At 37.8% G+C, this 17,927-nt stretch overlaps 1 protein-coding gene across 1 annotated transcript; it reads right to left on the reverse strand.

The window, feature by feature from the left end:
- Window positions 1–112: 112 nt before the first annotated feature.
- On the reverse strand, window positions 113–15,505 carry LOC127619538 (non-homologous end joining factor IFFO1-like). Its single transcript, XM_052092387.1, has 9 exons — window positions 14,230–15,505; window positions 8,996–9,056; window positions 8,811–8,906; window positions 7,455–7,595; window positions 6,829–7,019; window positions 6,446–6,563; window positions 5,987–6,079; window positions 5,263–5,393; window positions 113–5,180 (listed from the first exon to the last, which is right to left on the reverse strand). Exons 1-9 carry the CDS (start codon window positions 15,255–15,257, stop codon window positions 5,021–5,023), a joined length of 2,019 nt encoding a protein of 672 aa, XP_051948347.1. The 5' UTR covers window positions 15,258–15,505; the 3' UTR covers window positions 113–5,020.
- Between the last annotated feature and the right edge of the window lie 2,422 nt (window positions 15,506–17,927).

Below are 17,927 nucleotides of genomic sequence, written 5' to 3' on the forward strand. Positions count from 1 at the left end.
CCACAGCACAGGGGTTGAATTCTTATGCAAGCAAGATATTTCAGTTTTGTTTCTTTAATATTTCCCAACATAAAACCAATGTCACCTAACAATAATTGATTTTGAGTTCCAGTGTTTTAAAATAAAAAATATCAAACAATTCAATTTCATTGTAATTCAGTAATATGAGAAAACTAGCCAGGGGTCTGAATACTTTTGCAAGGCACTGTATTTACTGAATCACATTTCAACCCTTTAAAATATGTAATTGAGAGTGACTACACTTAGTTAAATTGAATGATTAATAAATAGCCAAAGCATAATTTTCACTAAAATAATGTATTTTCAGTTTGTCCTTCTCACCATCAATCTGTACACAAGTTTTTCATTTTCTAGTTTGTGACCATCTTTACAAATTTTGTTTTTAAAATATCAGGAAATGCCCCAACCATTTTTATTATTACTCAATAGTAGTCTATTGCACAATGTCATTAATCCTTCTGCACAATCTGAATCCAAACATTTTCAAATCCAACATTTTGATCAACAAATATATTCCAGTGCATCTATTGCATTCCCCCCTTCCCTTGTCAGTTCATTGCACACAGACAAACATGATCCAATAAATAACATGCTTTCATCTTTTACATTAACCAGCTTTTAACTGCTAATTTTCTTAACACCAGATATAACAAACTGAACCCATGACCTAAGATTGTGGCAAATATTACATCACTTTGTACATTGCAGTTCATATACTACATTCATGTTAACAAATGAACATTGCTGCATGAGTTAGCCTGGTGATTAACTGTAGGTTATGATTAATTATTACAGAGATATTGTTTTCCCATGGTTTACATCTACAAGAACTATTACAACTATTCAGTCTCATTAGCAACAACAACAAGTAACAGTTTTAACTAGATAGGCATTCATTATTAATGATTAAAGATGATTGTTGTGAATGTGGACCTCAGCAATAGTTTTCAAGTATCAATATAACAGACTTTCAAAGCCTGCCACTCTATGTCCAAACTTAGGCTTCCAAAACCTCTCAGGCACCTTGATATTTAAATATATTTTTTATAAATTAGCATTTCCTTTAGATTGTTTTCACAGTAATTATCAGTAATACACAGATCATTTGCTAAACATATAAACCAAATAGTGTGAATACAGATAAATGGGACACTTTCTGATAATTTGTCACTGGAATATAGTTATAAAATACAATGAAACCAAAATGGAGTAGCCCCTCACACAATACCATTAGAAAACCATGTGTGTGCCCACATTACCACTTGTTAAACTTTCCTTTATCTTCTAAGATGAATACAGTTAAACGGAAAGGGATAGTTCACCCAAAAATGAAAATTCTCTCATAATTTACTCACCCTCATACCATCCCACATTTGTATGACTTTCCTCTGCTGAACAGAAACAAATAATATTAGAAGACTATGTCTGCTCTGTAGGTCCTTATAATGCAAGTGAATGGTGGACAGAACTTTAAAGCCCCAAAAAATACATAAAAGCAGAATAAAAGTAATCCATAAGATTTCAGATGATTACTCCATATCTTAAGAAGTGATATGATAGGAATGGGTGAAAAACAAATCAATATTTAAGTACTTTTTTTACCCTAAATTCCTGCTTAGTAGGTTGTGATATGCACGAAGAACGTGAATCGTAAAAACAAAAGAAGAAAATGTGAAAGTGGAGATTTCTAGTAAAAAAAATTTTTAAAAAATGTATCCATTTCCCACCCACACCTATCATATCGCTTCTGAATGTATGGATGAAACCACTTGAGAGGCTTTTATGCTGCCTTTGTGCTTTTGGGACCTTTTTGGTCACCATTCACTTGCATTGTATGAACCAACAGAGCAGAAACATTCTTCCACAAATCTTTGTGCTCTGCAGAAGAAAGAAAGTCATACACATCTGGGATGGCATGAGGGTGAGTAAATGATGAGAGAATTTTCATTTTGGGTGAACAATCACTTTAAAGCCTAAACAGGTTTGTGCCTTTGTTAAAACATCAATATTCTATTATACATTTCATGAATCATTATAAATGCATCACAATTATGAGTTTATTTTTTCTCTGGGATTACTCTAGGATTAAGTAATATCTATTATTTATTGTTAATTTGAAACACATTTTGTATTTAAACAATTTCCTTTCATAAACCATATTGTCTAAATCTCCATTTTCAGTTTTCCAACATAATTTGTTTATAAAATTATATGATACTAGAGAGCGTTTTTCGAAAGTGAAATTCCAGTGTGGATGAGAGGCGTAAATGCAGCAAACATAATGCGTTTTCAAACGAAAACAATATTCATTAGTGTGAATATTGTCAAAGTGATAACTCAACTGCACTCTCTCTTCCCAACTCAAAAGTGTTACTAATTGTTTGGCTAAAATAAACTGCCTGGCAAAAAAAGTTGCTGTTTGGATTTAAATAAGCAGATACTTAAGAGCCTCTGATTGGATCATTATTGCAATGATTAATATGTTTCAGCTGGCAACAATTCTTTTAACCCAAACTGATGCAGTGTGTAGCTTCTCATTTCTTAACCAACCATGTCGGAAGATGTATCCCATGTCGTGCAAAAGATGTTACTGTGCTTCAGAAGGGGCAAAAGAGAAAACATCTAAGGAGATTGCTAAAATCACTGGAATTTAGGTTAAGAACTGTCCAACGCATTATTGAAACCTGGAAGGATAGTGGTCAGCTTTGCGGAAGATAATTATTTGAATGATCGTGATCGGAGATCACTAAAATGCTTGAAGTCACATCCTAAAAAATCGACAGTAGAACTCACGGATGTGTTTAATAGTGAAAGTAAGAGCATTTTCACATGCACAATGCAACGAGAACTTACAGGATTGGGACTAAACAGCTGTGTCGACAAGAAAGCCACTAGTTAGTGAGGATAATCTGAAACAACTACTTAAATTTGCTAGGGAGCATAAAGATTGAACTGCGGAGCAATGGAAAAAGGTCATGTGGTCTGATGAGTCCAGATTTACCCCATTACAAAACGATGAGTGCATCAGGGTAAGAAGGGAAGCGCATGAAGCAATGCAACCATCATGCATAGTGCCCACTGTACAAGCCTCTGGGGTTGCTTCAATTGGTCAAATCAAGGCTCAGCAACGTTAAGCGGCAATAAAATGAAGTCTGCTGACCACCTGAATGTACTGAATGACCAGGTTATGCCATCAATGGATTTTTTATTACCTGATGGCACAGGTATATTCCACGATGACAATTCCAAGATTCATTGGGCTCAAATTGTGAAAGTGATTCAGGGAGCATGAATTTGCCACCACAGTGTCCTGACCTAAGACTTTGGGATGAGCTGGAATTTACAGAGTGCTTCGTCTCTCCAATCATCGATACAAGATCTCGGCCAAAAATAAATGCAACTCTGGACGGAAATAAATGTTGTGACATTGCATAAGGTTGTCGAAACACTGCCACGACGAATGCACAACGTAATAAAAGCTAAAGGCGGTCCAACAAAATATAAGAGTATGCAACTTTTTTTAGGCCAGGCAGTGTAGTTTGTAGTTTAAGCTCTGTATATTGCAAAACAATTCACAATGAATGAATGGTCACTTTAAAGAGCTTAGGAGAGTGTCAATACAGAGGAGTAGAATCATTTGGAATACATTGCACTCAGCAGCACTTAACATGATCGGTCATCACTTATGCATAAGTGCATAATGACTCACTGCATACTGACCTGTTTGACCTAACCAACCAATTTTGACTTGGGTGTTTATTTATACTGACTTTATTTTGTGTCATATGCACATTAACAATGGCCATTGTTAACTGTTTTTGCAACCTTGGCCCTCTCAGGAGTTAATCTAATGAACTTTACTTGAGCAACTGTATTTAACAAATTTAACAGAATAGCTAAAGGATTCATGCGTAAGTGAACAAGGACATTTTTACAATATATAATGAAACAATGCTTAAGATTAAGACAACTTCAAACTAGAAATAGTAGTTAATGATCAATTTACAAGACCAATGACAAGTAATCTTCAAGTAATCCCTTAAGAAAAACCTTGGTAACAATAACCTTACAATTATTACTAAGGGTATTCTAAACGGGTTTGTTGCAACTTGGCACTGGCCTTTATCCACAACACCAATTTCAGCAGTGATCTATAAAATAAGTAAATAAAAGCAAAAACATTATGCTAAAGTATTATAATTACTGGTCCCAAAATTAACCTCATTCACAGCTGTAAAATGTTGACTTAGACCTATTTAAATATATTTTATATTGCTGTCATTAATAGTCGCAGAAGCATAACAAACTGAAAAGTGCTTGTCCAGCAGTTAATAACTTGCTTTTATGTTTTAAATATCAAAGGTTAACCCCCCTATTATTTATGATTTATTGAAAAGGTTATCTTAAATAAAACATTTTTGAAAGTGTTGACTAAGTCAGTAGGGATTCAGTTTTTAATTCTGAGCAAATGAATCAAGAGCAGGTCAAGTCTTCAAGCGAGTACATTGTAAAATTTTCTAGAAATATTGATACTAATTTCTTTGGCAGAATTTTATAATATTCTATGTAGAGAAAGTGCACAATTTGCTTTTGTTTAAAGCAACAGTTCAACCAAAAATGTTCACCCTCATGTCATTCACCCTAATGTTGACACAACGTTCTTTCTAAACAAAGAAAATGATTGGAGACTGAAGCTGTTAGTCCTGAACATTCTGCCAAACATTTTCTTGTTGTGTTCCACTGGTTTGGAATGACATGAAGGTGAGAATGATGACAGAAATGTCATTTTGGGTGAACTATCCCTTTAAGGTCTATTAATGGTGTATTCCAATAGAGGGCACTAGTGAATCCACCCAACATTACTTGCCTTTCAAAGGGTAACTATAACTTCCGTAATGTGGAGGCTTGTGGCAATATCACATTCTCACTTTTTAAATTATCACTGCCATAGCTTTATATTTGCAGCTATTATTGTGGGGCTAGAAGGATAAAAAGGCTCTTAAGACTTTTTCCATGTTTGGTCCAGGACAGCAGAGTTTGACTGCATGTCATTATATGGTTCAGTGCAGTCAGAATTTGCTGCAGGAGTTGCTTTCTTCCTCTCCCTCTCTGCATTCTCTCCCTCCTCCACAGCAACCGAAATGAGAGGAGGGGACTTTCTGTACAGGAATATAGACGAAATGAGTGAAAACAGTGTGACATTACATCATTCTTTGAGGATTGTGCTTTGTGTGTTTATACCTGTCTCCACTCTGAGTGATTAATCGTCTGCAAGTCTCCATCTGAACGTCCAGCCCTCTTTTCATGCTACACATCTCCATATACTCATGTAAATGCCTGTTCATATCTGACTTTGCTGTTGCCAACTCCAACTACAGAAACAAACAAATACTGAATGGCCAATGGAAGACAGGGTGAGTGTATGGGAAACCTAAACATTGCAGTCTGTAGATGCTTATAGCTAAAGCTCACTTTACAGCAATGCCTTTTTATCCTTTCAGCAGAGGCATCCTTTTAAAGACCATGCGGTATAACAAACCAAACCTCTCCATGCTTTTGGCTCTGCTTAACCAGCTAATATTCTTAACCAGATTAATGGAATTTTCCTGGGTTCAATACAAGTTTAGCTCAATCGACAGCATTTGTGGCATAATGTTGATTAGCATAAAAAACTAAGCCTAATCCCCCAGCTAAGCCTGGTTTCTCCAAAGGTCCCCCCATTAACTAACACCTTTAGGGGTTTGGGGTCTTTGCCACTCTCCCCTATGGCTTTCTCACTTGGGGCCTAAAGACGAATAATGTTTAACGTTTACGGATTGCCCCCATTCACTTCCATTGTAAGTGCCTCACTGTAACCCAAGTTTTTGCTTATTTTATAAGAAAAGGAGGGACAAAAGGAGGTTGACTGAGCTTAAGTTGCACTGAACTTTAAAGTAGAAGTGTAGACACAACAAACACTCTTTACCTCGATTTGGTCTATGGTGTCTTGATATTCCTTTTCACGGGACTTGAAAAGACACTCAGTGTCCTTTATCACTTTCTCTATGGACTCCTCTTGCTGTTTAAAAGAGTGTGAATTAACAAATGAGAAAAAACTATTTATTTTTAAGGCAATGCCTTCTCAACATCACGGAAATATTTTACAGGGAGAGAGCAAAACATCTTGATGATATCAATTAGGTTAAAAATGTGCCTTTAAAAAAATATTATGAGCCAGCAAAAACTTCCAAACCATTTTAGTTATAGTATGAGCACATTAATATTACGCTTGTATGAACATATTTAAAAATATCTCTGTATGTTCAGCTGTTTAAATGTTTAAACTTGTCTCTCTTTCAGCATTAATTGGAACCTCTCAATTTACAAATTTATCATGCAAATATCATTTCCCAATGGAGCTAAATTTATTTAAATAGGGATGTACCTCCCCTTGAGGCTCAACGCTGAAGGAGCATCCTGGAAAATCCTCCCAGAGTAAAAGAGTTTCCTCAGTCTCTTCCCATGCCAGACTATCACAGTCATCTTCAAACTCACTCTCACGCCTGTGATGCAGACATCAAAAAAAAAGAAAAAAAAGAAACACATTCTCATGACTGAACCAGTTCTGAATTTATTTGAAAGCCCAGAGTCTGTACAGAAAATCAAATCATACAATTGTACTATTTATTTAGTTGACTTGCATGTTATCGAACTACTTAAGAAGCCATTTAGTATATTCGAGAAAACTAGTAAACAACAATCATATCTCAATTTTATTATTTTCTATGGTATTCTATGCAATTACAAATGTTTAATTTAGGCACTTACAACTGGTTGAGCATCCTCTGCATTTCCTCATTGATCTGATTGGCTGATGAGCCACACAGCTCCGCCTCCTTATTGTCACTCTCCTCACTCTGTGACATGCTTATTGGTTCATCGCTCTCGTTCCCTCGGATTGTCTGTGGTGCCGGTTTTCGAGAGTGGCGAGTCAAGGTTGAGGGAGGTGTGGCTACTTGCTATTAGAAAACACAGGGAAGATAATGTTTAAAACAAATTGCTTTACATGGCTCAATTTCTGTCTCATTGATAATAAATACATCAATCGAACTTTCTGCAACTCATTAATTGAAATAAATGGTAGAGATGGATGCATTTAAAGCCTGCAATATTAAATTTTTTTCATCATCACCCAAAACTAACAGTGCTGTCATCATCTATCCACCCTCATGTTGTTCATGACCTGTATGTCTCACAAATGGAGATGTTGGGAAGAATGTCAGGGACTGACAGACTCTAAAATTCTGCTTAACAGATTGTTAACTTCAACATTAATGGTTTCCAGAATCATCTACATTTAAACCTTCTAAAGCTTGTATAAAAGCACATAAAAACAAAGGCATATCCAAGTGGACTAACTGATGAACTGCAGACAAATAGCAACTCAGCAAGACCTGGAAGATTTGAATCATATCCTCGCAATTTCTCTGCTGTGCTACGTCACACAGGCGGGCCGTGATGTCGATTCTGCGACAGATGTCCATGTCCACTTTCATGGCCTTCTCCTGGATCTTACTGTCTAAATCTGAGTGATTCTAGAGGAGAGAGGACATGCAAAACAGACAAGAGAATTCTAAATCTAATGGCACTTTTCCACTGCTCGTTACGGTTCGACTCGCCTCAACTCTACACGCTTTACTTTACTTTTCGGAACTTGCATTTCCACTGGAGTTTAGTGCCATCTCAACATGGGTGGGATTATAGGCTGATCATCATAGTTGCGGTAGCTCTACTGCCGTGACATCATTTTAAATATGACACAAACTGACCAAAACAATAACACGACCGCTAGCTGTTAGCTACTAGCTCATTGTGCTGCATAAAGCAGTTGTTGCATGGTGATTTTACACAAGTGTAACAGTTAAATTGGCCTAGTTGTTTTAGAAGCAAGCTTCCAGTAGCTGGTCAACTAAATAAAGTGAAGCTTTCAAGCAGAGTATAGAGTTAACATAATAAAATGTACCATCCTCCGTCATGGATCAACGCCAGTCCAGGGCACTCTCCCTACCATTGCTAGCCAGTTTAGATGGCGTCTATTTGGTCGAACAACTTCCACTTTTCCTTGATGGTTCTGTAGTCACTTTTAAGTGTTTTTAACTTTTCCCTACACTGTTGGTGGGTCCGGTGGTAGCCATGTGTGGCCAACAGCTGAGACATTTCCTGAGAGACATTTTCGTTTCGCTCATATCTAACAAGTGGACCATCTGCACCTTGTTTATTGAACGCGGTGTGGTTTTGCGATCAGCCATTTCTTTTTTCACAGTTCGAAAAATCGCTTAAACAAATTACTGTTATCAAACTGTTATCGCTGTTGCTAACTTTATAACTAGTGGGTTGATGTCGTGTGTCAGAAATCCAGTGATGCTGATAGTGACGACTCTCTCTCTGACCAAACAGTGATCTGCACTATTTTGAAGTCACATTTAGTATCGGCACAGCTCACTTGGAACCTTGGAAAAGTATCAGGTACCAGGTACTATCCACAGTGGAAAACCTTCAAAAAGCGAGCAGAGTCAAGTTGAGTCAAGTTGTAACATGCAGTGGGGAAAAGCCCCAAAAGTGGATAAGCAAAGAAAATAAATGACTGTGCTTAAACAGTTGTCAAATTAAGAAAGAGTGACAGTTTGGGTGAACTCAGCATTAATTGTGCTTTGTAATGGTTCTAGTTCAATAACCATTAACAGAGTGTTTAATATTGACTATCAATTAAAGTTATGTCAACTATGTCATGAACATTTGTATTAACTCACATTGCTCATGAGACCTTTGAAAAGAACCAGCTCTGCTTTAAGCTGCTTAACCCTCAGAGACAACTCATCCTGATACACCTCACTCTCCTGTAGGTCCTGTAACGCACACACAAATGTGTTATCAGATGTAGTAGGTGAAAACAGTGGAAAAGACAACAGTAATGTGATAACATGTTTGGTTTGACCTCTTCAAGTTCTGCAAACTTTTCCTGTAGATCCATCCTCATTATGTATTCTTCTTCCCATCTACAAAATAAAGATGTACTTATTAAGATCAGAGGAGTTTTCTAAACCATGAAACAGAATTATTTACTCCATGATTTAGCAGGTCTAAAATGTGAAAAGCTGCAAATATCTAAGACTTGGGAAACTTAATGGATTTAAAATAAACTTACAGTTAATAGACCTTATTCACAGCAGCACCATCCATAATTTTTGACGGGAATGACAACAGGGCTGTGAGGGATAGACGTACAGTCTCTTCAATGGGTTTTACAGTTGTTTAAAGAGTTTTTGGATCGTTCCGCTGACAAAACATTAAAAAAAATTCTGTAAACAAAAAACTCCAGACAACATGAGTTGTGTGATGTTGATTTGAGCTTTTTGATAGCATTATGCATTTTGAAGAGATAAGCAAGTAGAAATAAGTCTATCCCTCAGCCTCATTTTTATTCTCGTCAAAAATCAAAGATGGCGCTACTGTGATTAAGGTCTTTGGTGATGTGTGTAATTTCTGTGGAATCACCAAATAAAAATTTTTAATTAAATACAATTTTTGATTATTTTTAAACAGGTTTCCAAAACACTCCCCCAGTCTTCCATTGGTCAGAAAAAAACATATAGTACCACCCCAAATTCATAGCATTGTTTGAGCCAAAGATGCATGCTTAAACAAACGGCGCAATGTTTTGATAGCACCACAGAGCCAAAGTGTTTCAATTTTGGGGGGAATCAAGATAAAAATGGCCTACTTATACATTTATGTCTACATATTAAGCTGGTACAGAATCATCGTAATACCTTTGAGAACACAAGGACTGACTTTGTGGTTCAATTCCAAATTTTTCTCTTTGTGTCTATTAAATGGATGGTTCACCCAAAAAAGTAAATCCTCTCATTATTTACTCACTTTCATGCCATACCAGATGTGAATGACTTTCTTCCTTCTGATGAACACAAACAAAGATTTTTAGAAGAATATCTCAGCTCTATAGGTCCTTTAGATGCAAGTGAATGGTGACCATAACTTTGAAGGACCAAATATCACAAAGGCAGCATAAACGTAATGCATAAGACTCCAGTGGTTTAATATATGTCTTCTGAAGCGATGCAATCACTTTGGGTGAGAAATTGTCACTTTCAGAATGTGAAAGTGGAGAGTTATAGTAGAAAATGACTTAAATATTGATCTGTTTCTCACCCACACCTATCTTATCAATTCTGAAGACATATATTTAAATATATGAGTCATATGGATTACTTTCATGCTGCCTTTATATGCTTTTTGGACCTTCAAAGTTATGGCCACCATTCACTTGCATTGCATGGATCTAAAGAACACTTTGTTTGTGTTCTGCATAAGAAAGAGTCATATACATCTGGAATTAAATGAGAGATTTCATTCATTTATTTTTGACTGAAACATTCTTTTAAAAAGACAAAAACCAAGAAGCTAAATCAGGAATCCCACACATAAGCTTACATTTCTATGAAAGTAAGCATGAAGCTCGAAACTTTCCCTTGTCTGTTCCCTGACAAAAGTATGCAACCACTAGCCCGAAGTGAGCAAATCTCAGAAACAAATAGACCCTCTCATGCAATATGAACCTACAGTTTGTGTATATTGTACTCTGCTCAGTTTCAATATGTCCCACACTGTACGCCTAGTAGTGCAGGACAGTTCACCTACTTTCTCCTTCCACTGTAGTCCATTACTGCAGTATTACTTCAGGTGTTATTTATTTTAATGTCCACATTTACTGAAACAATAATATAAAATTCACATAACCTTCCTCTTAGTTCACCAATGCACCTTCAGAGCCCAGTTCACTGTTACATTTGACATTAACACAGAGAGGAAAATAAAAGAACAACACAATGCAAACAAGGGGTTCTTGTGGGAAAACCTGACTGTTGACATGCAATTTTCAATTTTGCATGTCAGCAATTCGGCAGAGATTCAGTGGCTTCGGCAGCTGGAGGCAGTCTGGGGGGTGGGGGTGGCAGAACAGGAAGGTTAGAGAGAGAATGTTGAATTATACTCTAGTGGCATTGCTGACAGTAGCAGCACTCAGTGTAGTACTGCATTGCAGATAGTGGGGCGCAAAGGGGAGGTGGCTGAAGATGAAACGAAAGAGATGGAGAGAAAGTGAGAGAGGCAGCTGAGGGGAGGAGGGGGTACACTGTAACACCTCCAGGTCTTGTATTGTTCTAAAACTGTGCTTAAATTATAATTTAATAGTAAACTAATTAAAACTATTAATGTTATATGGTATTATCTAATACAATAATCCATTTATATTGTTAATATCCTAATATGTGATATAGACAGCCTTAGATTACTTTTTCACTTTCTACACAAATGTGAAAGAGAATCAGATTAAATGTATGGTACCTTAACAGCATTTAAGTAATTCAATTATTAATGAATTAGCTTCAGAAAATTAAATAAAAAGAGAGTGGAAACAATCAGACTCAAAACTATTTTAATTACTGAATAATTACAAAACACTACTTCCTCAGAGTCACTCGCTTTGTTGTGAAGGAGAAAGCAGGAGCCGGATAAACAATCCAATGTAAGTATTTATTTTACACACTTTTCAGTGCAACACACACGTTTTCTTTTCAGCACAACAAAGGCACACACACAAACACTTATGCATGCGTGCGTGCGTGCGTGTCTCTCTCTCTCTCCCTCTCTATCCCGCTCTCTCTCTGGCAGTCTGGACTGCCCTTATATCTCTCTCCAGCTCTCACTGCAACATAAAACAGCTGTTAGAGAATTTCCCACAGGTGCCAATTCTTACCGCTCTTCCTCTCCTAGTCTCGCTCTCCACAGACTTTGCTGAGCCCCACCCCCATCTCCCCAGAGCTGTCAGAATGAATGCGTTAACATATGCGATTCATTTAAAAAGCATAATGCATTAATTTTTTTAAATCGTGATTAACACATTGACTGTTAATGCAGCATAAAAACTTGTGTAAAGGGTGGAACCTTTGTAATGTGTCCACCCAGAGTCATTACACTGACCGACGCACACACCACAGCGCCAGAGCCCTTCTATCAAGAGAGCCTACAAACTTAGCATAAAACAGTAATACTGTGGCAGGCCCATAGACATTGAGCATGCTAGTCGACCATTATGTTCTCTCCTATGATTGAGCTACAGAGGTTATCTTGATAAATAAAAGAATCCTGAAGCTTCCCTGTCAGTGACAAAATGATGGAGAAAGGAGCTCTTAGTGTTATTTGATGCATGCTAAAAAACAAGCCCAGATGGGACTTGTGATAGAAATCAAGCATTTTTCAGCCTTTGTGTGTTTGTTTGCCAGCAATTTTCATGGTGAGTTGAAATCACTGTTTGATGCTGACGTTGTCGCCCTGACATGAACCATGAATGCAGCTTCACGATTGCTGTAACAAAGTGCATAGTAACATGGAGTGGTGGTGGTGTAGTGGCTAAAGCACAGGGCTGTTAATCAGAAGGTCGTTGGTTCGAACCCCACAGCCACAACCATTGTGTCCTTGAGCAAGGCACTTATCTCCAGGTTGTTCCGGGGGGATTGTTCCTGTAATAAGTGCACTGTAAGTCGCTTTGGATAAAAGCGTCTGCCAAATGCATAAATGTAACAGTCTATTGGTAGATTAATATTGTGGAGGATGAGAGTTTAATGGATTTAATGCCCATTGCAATGAAAATGCAACAAATTGGGAGACTGGTTTTTTCAGTTAGTCAAACTCCCACTTAGACTTTGGGAAACATTTAATGTTACTTGATGCTATATTAGTGCATTACTATCTATATTGTGTAAGGCTTTGTTTGGAAAATTTTAATAAAGCATTATATTGTTACATATCGTTTTCTTTTCTTTCATAAAATGGAAATAAATGGTTTTTGACAAGAAAAGAAATAAAGTGTCAAATTTCAGCACTTTTAAAATCTGAGATTAATCACAATTAACAACAAGGACGGAGTATTTCCACTATGCATATGCTCTTAAAGGAATATTCCGGGTTCAATACAAGTTAAGCTCAATCGACAGCATTTGTGACAATGTTGAGTACCACCAAAAATCTTTGGTTAAAAAATAAAAAGCAGAAATCAAGGTTACAGTGAGGCACTTACAATGGAATTCAATGGGGCCATTTTTTGGAGGGTTTAAAAGGCAGAAATGTAAAGCTTATAATTTTAGAAAAGCACTTACATTAATTCTTCTGTTAACACTTGTGTATTATTTGAGCTGCAAGTTTGTTTTAGTCATTTTAGGGTTTTAAAGTTTAGTTGACATTACATCGTCATGACAACGAAGTTGTACAACTGGCTATAACTTTGCACACACACAAAGGCTAGTTTAAGCGATTTACTTCCATTTTAAGTGCCTTACTGTAACCCAGGTTTTTACTTTTTTTAAAGGAGGGGCACATTAATTTTTGTGGTAATCAAGATTATGCCACAAATGCTGTTGATTGAGCTTAACTTGTATTGAACATGGAATATCCCAATAAGTGAATTACAATGCTGATTAATTATTTTCTTGCAAATACAAACAAATGAACACCTCAGACCCACTGCAAACATTATACACATTCTAAAACTGGATAATTAACATGACATTTAATCAGAGACTGTTTAAGATGGTTCGCCACTTATAAAGGCCAATTCAACACTGCCCCAACAAACACCAACAGAGTGAAAACACTGATCAAACAAACCCCAACAAACTTGTTTTTTGTAGTTTGTTTAGGTCAGTGTGAATTGGCCTTATCACACATGGACGAAATGGAAACACCTGCTCAACCGCTTGCAATGTTTCATCTGCATTAGACACTTACCTGACGAAAGCCATTTCTAAAAGGAAAGTGTTTGGGACAAATTTGGCCAAGGCAAATCATGGTAGGGACATGTCCCACCCGTCCCACCCATAAATGACACCTTGGTATGAAAATATGCAGTTTGGTGTGAGTCACTTTTTTAAAATTAGTTAATGTTATTTCAGAATACAAAAATTGCCATATAAAATTATAGCTTTATGACACATTACACTGACTTACACTTTTGTGAACTGAAAGGATGCCTTAAATATAATTATGGCAGTTGTATTGTACACAAAGAGGTCCTTGCCAGCAGGTAAAATTTTCTTTGCTTCTTGAAACTATTTATAACTTTATTAAAAGTATACTGGTTGCAAACATACTAACCTTCGTTTGTATTCGTTTCTTTCCCTCTTCACTTTGGCAAGCACATTGTACAGAGCCCGAATCTCTGGAGTGATGGTGTCGATTTGGACACCCACCCCGTCTGGAGGAGGCGGCACCCATGATGATACACCTGGACCCCCGACGCGCGACTCACGCCCGGTGCTGAACCTCTGGGTGTTATTAAAAGTCCACATAGACCCAGGATGAAATCTAGGTGGGGGGTTGGTGGTACAGCCAACCCCAGTGTTGACATACTTGCCGTTAACATTACTGATGTTTTTTGTTGCTGGATCAATAGGTGATACAGGGCTGATGGGGAAGTTTGGGGTGAGATTGGAATTGGAGTCCGTCAAACCTAAGGAATTTAGGTTTCCAAGGGTTGTTTTGTTAATGGACTCGAAAGGCAGGATGGTGTTATTCAATATAGGTGACAGCAAGCCTCCGGACAGATATGCGGAGTCATTTGCGTTGTGAATCGATATCAGGTCTGGCCTTATAGGAATTAACCCAACGAAGCCAGTTTGAACTCCAACATCTCGAGTTAAAGGCTTGTTATTGTGCACACACTCTCCACTGTCATTACTGTCATCCAAAGCTAGTTGCAATTGCTTCTCCAACACTTTATTGCGGCGTTCTAGTTCATGCACTTTGGCTAAAAAGCAGCGGAAGCGCAAATTCAGAGTCTTGAGGACGCTTATGTTGGAGCCCAGGTCGTTACGCAGGGCCGTGGCGGCTGGAGGTGGTGGAGACACCCGGTGCAAATAGTTACCCAAATGCAGATACGATGTACCTGAAGAAGGAAAAGCACCCAGGTCAAATCCAGTGCCGCAGTCTTGCCCGATATCTCCCGTGTGTTCGCCCAAGAACAGGCCTGGGTCAGGTGCACCATACACAGAATCTTTCCAATAGACCGAGGACGCAGAGTCCGATAAGCCCGTCACCTGGTTCTGCTGGAACGGATACACATGCTCCCCCAATACAGGATTCATTCTGGAGTGAGAAAATCTGAAATGCTCAAAATCCGGCATGAACACTGATTTAACCGTGTACTTTCAACGCCGTTACTTATTTCTCAAGTTGGTAAACCGAAGGAACGCTTCTCCGATTCAATGTAATCAAATGAATGAATCCGATTAACAACCGATCAAACTAATGAGCTGGCCATAAAATAACTATAACAGTCTATAGTCCAACACAAATGATGCATTACGCGTATTTGCATGTCACTATTGTGACGGTACCTTAACAGATGCTGTTTATTTTCTTAGAGAGGATTAAACAGGTCTTGAGTTGTAGCAGAACAGCCAAGCAACAGGGCAACAGAAATAAACATGAAAAGAGCAACTGCGGCTCCTTCATACCGACTGTTGTGTAGTATACGCCCTTCATCGAGCGCGTCACGTCAGTTCGTTCACCAATTTGGCCGATTTAAAGCGTGTAAAATGTAAGAGATATCGTAAATTAATAAAATAAGAAGTTAAATACGTTCAATTAAATTTCGCTGTGGAATACGTAAGCTCATTTGTTGGTTTATGCGTCTGTATTTCCAGGATTTACGGTAGCAACGGTTGAACCTTACGTCACTGACTGTAATTAGCGGCTGCGCGCGACCAGAGATCTTCTATAATAGATAACAACCGTCGCTCATTTTAGAACAGTACACACTTAATTAATTCCAAAAGGACGGTTTAGTGTGAAACATGTCGAAGATTATTAGACAGGTGGTCACTTCGTTGAGTGACGAGCTGTTTCCTTACAAAAGCAGTTTATTCGGCACTGAAGCATTTCCTCCATAGGCATCCATTCAAAAAACGGCCTCTGGTGTCCTCGCCAGTGAACCACCCTTAGAATGTTTATGGGACCACCACATTACGCATTTCTACGGAAGAGGATTAGGGCCAAGCAATAATAAAAATAAATAAATAAAGCCATCTCGAGATTAAAGTCATTATAATGCGAGATTAAACTCGTTAAATTTCGAGAAAAATGTCGAAATACAATCTTGAGAATAAACTCATTAAATATCGAGATTAAAGTCATTATAATGCGAGATTAAACTCGTTAAATTTCGAGAAAAAAGTCGAAATACAATCTTGAGAATAAACTCATTAAATATCGAGAATAAAGTCGTTGTGTTTCGAGAAAAAACTCGTTAAGTTTAATCTCGCATTATAATTACTTTAATCTCGATATTTAATGAGTTTATTCTCAAGATTGTATTTCGACTTTTTTCTCGAAATTTAACGAGTTTAATCTCGCATTATAATGACTTTATTCTCGAGATGGTTTTATTTTTTTATTATTGCTTGGCCCTAATCCTTTTCCGTACATTTCTTCTTTTTGTGTGTGCTAACTTTATAGATAAACTTGGTAGAAGGGCTCTGGCGCGACATGTAAAAATGTGACAACAAACAAGAGCCCTTCTATCAATGTTGCGACGAAACAGCTCTTCACTTAATGAATTGACCTCCTGTCCGCTAATTTTCAACATACTTTAACTTTACAAAAAACAATTTTTGGATAGAACTATGTGTGGATTTTACTACTATATAATTGCTTTTAAAAGAGAAGGAACGGGAAATCTTCCGACATTTAGGGGTCAGTTTACGGCTCTCCCCACTTATTTCTATGGCATCCGCAAACGGTGACTTACTGTCGTAACCCGCTAGTTGATCGTTACGGTCTCGCCTATGGTAAAAGCTAAATTGAATAGAAGATCTCTGGTCCAACCACATCGTTGCGACCAGAGATATTCTATACAACTCCGCACTTTTACCATAAAAATAATAGATGTTAAGTATTGAATAAAATTAATGAGCAGAATTAACTTTAAACACCTAACAAACACATGTATGGCGTCTGTGGCTCAGGTGGTAGAGCGGGTTGGCCACCAATCAGGGTTGGTGGTTCGATTCCCGGCCCACACGAATCCACATGCCGAAGTGTCCTTGGGCAAGACACTGAACCCCAAGTTGCTACCAAAGGCAGGCTAGCGCCTTGTGTGCGAGAAAGGGAGAATGAGTCACAGTGTAAAGTGTTTTGAATACTGCTAAGGTTAAAAAGGTGCTATATAAGTGCAGACCATTTCTGGCCACCACTCACTTGCATTGTGTGGACCTACAGAGCTGAAATATTCTTCAAAAAATCTTTGTGTTCTGCAGAAGAAAGAAAGTCATACACATCTGGGATGACATGAGGGTGAGTAACTTATGACAGTTTGGGTGAACTATCCCTTTAACCCTTGTATGGTATTCGGGTAAAATTTTTACAAGATGAAAAATGGTACAAGTATACATTTTTTCTACCTGAAACTCAATGGCCTTAGCTTATTTTCTGTAATAAACATGTACAAACAACAACAAAAACTATACCCCACACATTTACATCCTTCATATGGTCTTTGGGTCAGTTTGACCCGCATACACAGAGACACACAGAAACATGCCTACACACACAGACAAGGGCGAAAATTCTGAGTATTCTGATTCTGAAAGTGAATTTGAAGATGGCCTTCACTCTGAATATGCACCACAACCAGCCAGCCACTGGAAGAGCCCCACAGCCATATTTGTCTAAGAATGGACAGATTCCCCCCCGCTCAGCTGCTAACATACGGATGGTACCAGGGCCCACATGATTTGCAGTGACTCAAGTCATCCTTTGAGCTGCTGATTCCTGACTCAATTCAGAAAATTATT

This window comes from Xyrauchen texanus, chromosome 26, assembly GCF_025860055.1.
Source record: "Xyrauchen texanus isolate HMW12.3.18 chromosome 26, RBS_HiC_50CHRs, whole genome shotgun sequence".
NCBI lineage: Eukaryota > Metazoa > Chordata > Actinopteri > Cypriniformes > Catostomidae > Xyrauchen > Xyrauchen texanus.